Raw genomic sequence first — 7,262 nt, forward strand, 5'->3', positions numbered from 1 at the left:
TAATAGAGTTACTGTACATTATAGATGCACATTATCAGCTTCACAATAGACTGGTTCCTGGGTCTATGTACTGTAGCATATATCATACACAATGCCCCAGCTCCCCTTTGTCCCTGACTAACTGCCTGGCTCACTGACAACGCTGCCATGGTTACTTTAGCCAGGGAGGGAAGATACACTTAGAGGGTGAGGGAAGGAGGGAAGGAGGGAGAGAAAGGGGGGAGAGAGAAAGAGAGAGTTGGGTTAACCTCGGGACAGGCCGATACCGCTCTGTGTGTGTGCAGGGCTGAACGGCTGCTCTCTAAACTGAGCACGGTGTTGTTGATCAAATCTGTGTGTGTCTGTTATTGATAAATCAGTGTGTTAATGAGCGGTGCTGACGGGGCCTGATGAATCACACTGCAAGAATGAACCGCTCACACGCTGCCTCTATACACACACACAAACACACACGCACACACTTCCTTTATACACACCAGCAGCCAGCCAGAGTGTGTGTGTTGTCACCACATCATTTGTCTCTATGCAAACACAGACACACAGACACATCCTCATGCAGGCACGCAAGCATGCAGACACACACACACACCATAGATGAGCGTGCCCCTAAAATGATGTGTGGTCTAGGTGTTACTGTATTCTGTTTGGTTAACAGCATTCATGCCCTATACATCATCCCATTCCTTCTCTCTCTCTCTTTCTCTCTTGCACGCACACCTTCTCTAATTCCCATGTGGTGATTCCTCCTCCATGTAGTGTTGGTTGCAGTGGAGCAGGCTGACCTTCTTAACAGCTGACTGGGCTGAAGTGGAGGGTGGGCCGTCATTAGTTTGGGATAGTACCCGCCGGGAGGAGGGGGGGGCTGACAGAGGTGGGAGGGGAGGGTCAGTTCCTCATATCACGTGTGAAGTGTTCCAAAAAACACGTTTTCACATGATATCACAAATCAATTGAAGTTTCACATGTGAATGGCTAGAATGGCCACTAACCTCATTCTCTAATTGACATCTCCATGTCCTCTAACATATTCACCACTAACCTCATTCTCTAACTGACATCTCCATGTCCTCTAACATATTCACCACTAACCTCATTCTCTAACTGACATCTCCATGTCCTCTAACATATTCACCACTAACCTCATTCTCTAACTGACTTCTCCATGTCCTCTAACATATTCACCACTAACCTCATTCTCTAACTGACATCTCCATGTCCTCTAACATATTCACCACTAACCTCATTCTCTAACTGACATCTCCATGTCCTCTAACATATTCACCACTAACCTCATTCTCTAACTGACTTCTCCATGTCCTCTAACATATTCACCACTAACCTCATTCTCTAACTGACATCTCCATGTCCTCTAACATATTCACCACTAACCTCATTCTCTAACTGACATCTCCATGTCCTCTAACATATTCACCACTAACCTCATTCTCTAACTGACATCTCCATGTCCTCTAACATATTCACCACTAACCTCATTCTCTAACTGACATCTCCATGTCCTCTAACATATTCACCACTAACCTCATTCTCTAACTGACATCTTCATGTCCTCTAACATATTCACCACTAACCTCATTCTCTAACTGACATCTCCATGTCCTCTAACATATTCACCACTAACCTCATTCTCTAACTGACATCTCATGTGATTTTTCTGTAAGGGATTGCGTTGCCACTCACACACTCACACACTCACGCAGGAACACTTGGAGCACTCATACACTCACAGAGACACACAAACACACTAAAACATATTGACCCATATCAGCCGCATCACCACACTCACCAACACAAACAAAACAACACACACCAATGGAAAGATCACACTGCCATACTACACGTTTGAACTGTCACCATAGTTGATACAGGCATTAAACATTACACAGCTATCCCCTCTCTCCATCCCTCTCTCCATTCCTCTCTCCATCCCTCGTTACCGTGTACCACACACACACCTCCTCACGCACCCTGAGCAAATGATTAAGTCTCTCTCACTCTCTCGCTATCTCTCCCCCCCTCGCTATATTCCCACAATGACAGGTGCCCAGCTATATCTTAAAGTGAATGTCACCATTGTGGAGAACCCATGGAAAGCAAAGGGGCTTGTATTGCCATCATAAAACAATCAGACTGTAAAGAAAAGGAATGGGTCTCAAACAATGGCAGGCCATTAGGACCTGGCCTTTATATCTGTTTTCACAGTGGCCTCGGTCGGTGTGACTGTGTGAGCGTGAGTGTGTCCCGCAATATTTTACACCTGTAATTACAGTGCGGTCGCCGCGACGGCAGATGCCGTGTTCGGGGTTAAGGTTTCCATGGTGATTATCCTGATGAAATATGGTGGGTGGACATTCATAGAACGTTCACACCGCATTAATCGAATGTTCACACAACATTTATGGAATGTTCACACAACAATTATAGCAGCGATTCTCAACTGGTCTGAACTGAAATGACTAAATGACTAAAACCAGGGAGAGTGATTAAATCATTTCACCATTTAACATATTTTTCTTCAGTCACAGTATTTTTAATGAGGTGCTATTAGCAGGGCTTATTAACATTCCTCATCAAGAATATGGGCAACATTGAATTATTCTCCTTTGTCATATAATTGCTACAATTACTATCAATATAGCATTAAAAATTGTTTCCCAGATTGGTTTAATGTGGGTTGAGAACCACTGATTTGTCGAATGTTCACGCAACGTTTTGTAGAACGTTCACACAGCATTTATAGAAAATTCACACATCAATCCAACCACAATAGAGAGAAACCTCAAACAGCGTCAAACAGTAAGTGAGCCTTCAGTTCTTAAAGCGACATGCCTGAAATCATACTTGGAAATATGATATTAAATAGAAGACGGTATACTGAGAGAGAAAAGGCTAATACATTCTAAAGGTGACGTCACAGTCCTAAATCAATCCAATTCATTGACACCCAGCACACTCCAAACGACCGGTTCCAAATGGCAAGAGGATCGAGATGTGTTTCACAGTGTGTGAATATCACACAAAATCAGGATGTGCTCTTTATTTCCAAACGTCACAATGTTGTAAATAATATTCATATTATTGCTTTTTTTAAAACATTTTTTTACATTAAAGGGATACTGCGAGATTTGGCAATTAAGCAGTATTATAGTAAAAAAATAAGTCATTTTCTAGTTAGCATTGGTTTGCGAATACACCTCTTATTTTCTTCATACAGCACGCATAGACATAAAAATGGTGTCCATGAGTTCATCCTAAATGCCAGAAAATCTTAGATTTTAATCTTAGTCTTAGATGTCATACCCAATCCAATGTCTCACACTACCTCATAGAAATACTATTGCCACCATTAAACATCATTTTGGTACATTTATATAGGAGGTCATAAAACGCCACAGGATTAAGTGACGAAGACCCCAAAGCAGTCTGGGAATATGCCTCCTCACGTCTAGTTTTATTCCGCTAACCAGAAATGTCTTGTGAAAGATTTACTCTGACAGGCTAAATGTGTCTCTGAGTTTATTACACACACACACACACGCGCACACACACACATACACACACACACATACACATGCACACACACGGTTTATTTTACACAACACCTACTGTAGAAATAGTCCCAAGCCAGTTACCTTGGGGGGCCCCTCAGTGAACGGCCCCCAGAATCGTAAATGAGACTAGTGACGTTTTCATACGGCGCTAAATCACTACGCCATATGTCAAGTTCATTCGACTGTCGCGAATGACCGGGACCTGTCTGCTGGTCGGTCAGCCGTGTTGACACGTAACACAATAATCAGAGCCGTTACAGACAGAGAAGGGGTCCGTTTTCTGGTTCATTCCCTGTCATGTATACTAGGACTCTTGTTTGACCATTGAGGTGTATTGTAACAGGGGAAATGAGGTGTTTAGATGGTTCAATTGTGTCTGAGAAAGAAAATGTACTTGTATTGAATTGACAGAAGTGACTGGATTATATATCTGAAGGTTTTAGATTCTCTACAGACAAGCTGAAAAGAACCAGTACATGCAAATTGTTATTCCCTCTCATGTCCATTTAGCTGATAACACAACAGATGTTCCAGCCATTCCCCTGATGATTCAAGAGAACCTTGACCTGAGTTCTATAAACCTGTGATCAGCTCCATTGACCTCCCACATACGACGGGGGCTTATGCTAGTGTCCCCGCTTGGTCAATACCTGAACAACACCTCTCCTTCCTACCGGGAGCACAGACTCAACTCGTGTGTGTGTGTGTGTGTGTGTGTGTGTGTGTGTGTGTGTGTGTGTGTGTGTGTGTGTGTGTGTTCAGTAACACGGAGGTAAAGGAGCTTTTCTTTTAATAAACCAGACCAAAGATACAATCCTGAATCTCAGCGGGAAAGAAAGAAAGACAAGAAAGAAAGGAAAAAAAAAAAACAGAAAAGAGAAAGATATAAGTGTTGACTCACCCGGTCTTTTTTCTAATTTTCGGCCTCGATTGCCACATAGTCGGACTTTTGAAATGAGTAATAATATCTGTTTCTGGCACAGGGACTTGTTGGCCTTGGGGCACGGCTTCCTCTTGTTGGCCACCTGCCGGTTGGCCTGGGGGTCCTTCACTTCCCGCCGCTGGCGGATCAACGAGCTGGCGAGAGCCGCCATCTTGCTGCCCGCGCCCGCTCTTCACCCGGTTGTGGTCGGGGGGAACCGTGGGCCGCCCCCCTGCCCTTTCACCCAGGGCGATGGAGCACCGCCCGGGGTGATTACCCAGAATCCTTTGAGCAAACTTGCCTAGATTGACATATAAATGTCAATATAATGTCAACAATATCTGGATAAATATAGTTGCAGAGTGGGGGTCACTAGGGGATTCTCGCTGGAGGATGAAGGGAGAAGAACACCACAGCAGAGCGAGAGGTGGAGAGAGGGGGATGGAGAGATGGAGAGGTGGAGTCCTTGTCAAAGGCCCACCCAAAGTTATCAGGTGTTGGCTGATTGAGGTTTGGTTAGATGCAGTGCGTTGTTGCTGTCACTGGTGGTTTAACTGTTGTTGTCTTTTAGATATGGCTGTTGCCTGTCCTTGCTGTTACCGTTGATATTGTTCAGGTGTTGCCCTGGTATGACACTGTCCCTCCGTCAATGTGGCAACAGGACAATAGAAAACTAATGTTGTCATTTTCCTGTACACAGAAAACAGTGGGTGAGAAGAACCACTATGCCAGTGTCCCTCTCTGCATGTGTCCCAATGTGGGTGCTCCGTCGTGGGCCACAGGCCCTCCCCACGGCCCCCTCCTCACCCTGGAGCTCCAGCTAACTTTGATACAGCTCCGTGAGGATAGGAAAGAATTTGCCTGACGACCGAATCATATCAAAACAGATCAGTCTCAAAGTCCTCATAGGCTCCAGTCCTGCGTCTCACACACACTCTTCAATTCAGTCAGGAGGAGGAAAAATGAGGGATCGTTGACATAACAACAAACAAAGAATGTATAAACGACAGGGCAGACGTCCACAATGTAGCTCCTCCTATCTTCACCTGATCTTTAACATCCCTCCATCAAAACAAGAGAATGATGAGAGAAAAGGAAAGAATTCAAAATGGGACAGTCCGACCTGAGATATCGGCTCCGAAAAAAAGGGGGATGAGGATGAAGAGAGGCGGGACGGACGGACAGATGGATGGACGGAGAGCTGGATCTTCCCTTCCTTTCAAGCTCTCCTGGCATAACCCCTTTTATCACCTACCCCCCCAAGTGACAGAGGGAGAGAGAGAGGAAGAGGGAGAGAGAAAGACACATTTGTAAATACCAGCAGTTCCCACAGACAGAGGTGACATTCATGAACGAGGGAGCGAGAGAGATGAAGAAAGAGAGCAGAGAGAGGGGGAACACATGCAGTACGCCTGCTGCCTATCCTCCCCTCAGATCTCCAACTCTGCAAGGCGCGCTAACTACAGAACCACTACAGCCGAGTGCCCTTCACACAGACACTGATGAGTTGAGGGGGAGAGAGGGATGGATGAAGGGATGGAGGTGACAGGTAGCTGTATTCTCTTACGGTGCTGTGGCCGTGGCTGTGGCTCATCGGCTGGGGGCTGGTAGGTAGGTGACGGTCCGTTCAAGCTTAAGAGTCGTCTGTCCTCTGTACTGGCTAGTCCTCTCTCTTACTCTCACTGCTGCTTCAAAACGCACCGGAGCCTGCCTTCACCACTCCCCCTGTGTGTGTGTGCATGTGTGAGAGAGTGAGAGTGCGTGCATGTCTCTCAATCTCCTGAGCAAGACGCTTCTCAGTTTCTGTGTGTGTGTGTGTGTGTGTGTGTGTGTGTGTGTGTGTGTGTGTGTGTGTGTGTGTGTGTGTGTGTGTGTGTGTGTGTGTGTGTGTGTGTGTGTGTGTGTGTGTGTGTGTGTGTGTGTGTGTGTGTGTGTGCGTGCGTGCAAGAGACAGGGTGTGTGTGTGACTCCCTCTTTCCCTCTCTCTCTTTCTTTCTCGTCCTTTGCTCACAGTGCATTACAGAGCCAGCAGCAGCAACATGCTTTACACGCTCTCTCGCTCCCTCTCTCTCTCTCACTCAATCATGCTCTCTATTTCCCTAAGCCCTCCCCTTTGCTCTCCTTCTCCCTCCCTTCTCTTTGAATCGAAATCCCTCCTCCCCTCCTCACTCCTCGTCTCTCTCCCTTCCTCTCCTCCCCTCCCTCCCCCTTTCCTATTCTTTCTCTCACTATCGCACCCCCCCCCCCCCCCTCTCTGTGATGTTGGTGTAAAGAGACAAACAGAGAGTGGATGTCAGTGGCTGTAGTCCCTCTCTACACTGCTCAATATGACAAGGACATAGACAGTCAGACAGACAGACAGACAGACACACTGAGTCACACAGGACAGCGTCACCAGTACAACGTCACTTATCAAACGTCATAGAGAAACGTATGAAGGCCCCGCGCCAATTTATTTGCTCTTTTTCACCTGGGTCCGCATGGCAAATGGACCAAGACAATGCTCAAGGACCAGTTAGCCCTTCCCCTTTAAGAGGACAAAATGCCTCTATTGAAACGTGTGTTAGAATAATGCTATTGTAGCCATGTTTGGTATTCGTCTGAAACTTGTCCTCTGAGGAGAATTTTTTATGCCATCTGTATTGATGTATGATCTCTGTGGTAACTTGTATCTGGACAGGGTGAACTTGAAAGTACTGCATGCAAAAGGTTTTATTCTGCCTTATCTGCATCGGCCTCATCCCCCGCACAAGCCTTTGGATGCTGTGACA

At 46.0% G+C, this 7,262-nt stretch overlaps 1 protein-coding gene across 1 annotated transcript in view; it reads right to left on the minus strand.

Moving 5' to 3' along the window:
- Window positions 1-6,421, minus strand: part of fgf11a (fibroblast growth factor 11a) — a 142,477-nt gene extending 136,056 nt beyond the window's left edge. Inside the window, exons 1-2 of the mRNA XM_014206821.3 lie at window positions 6,059-6,421; window positions 4,471-5,742 (exon numbers count right to left, since the gene is read on the minus strand). Coding sequence (XP_014062296.1) covers window positions 4,471-4,663 — 193 coding nt within the window. The 5' untranslated portion in view covers window positions 4,664-5,742; window positions 6,059-6,421. The remainder of the gene's footprint in view (window positions 1-4,470; window positions 5,743-6,058) is intronic.
- Window positions 6,422-7,262: the final 841 nt, after the last annotated feature.

The sequence above is a fragment of the Salmo salar genome, chromosome 07, assembly GCF_965601325.2.
Source record: "Salmo salar chromosome 07, fSalSal1, whole genome shotgun sequence".
Taxonomy (NCBI): Eukaryota; Metazoa; Chordata; class Actinopteri; order Salmoniformes; family Salmonidae; genus Salmo; species Salmo salar.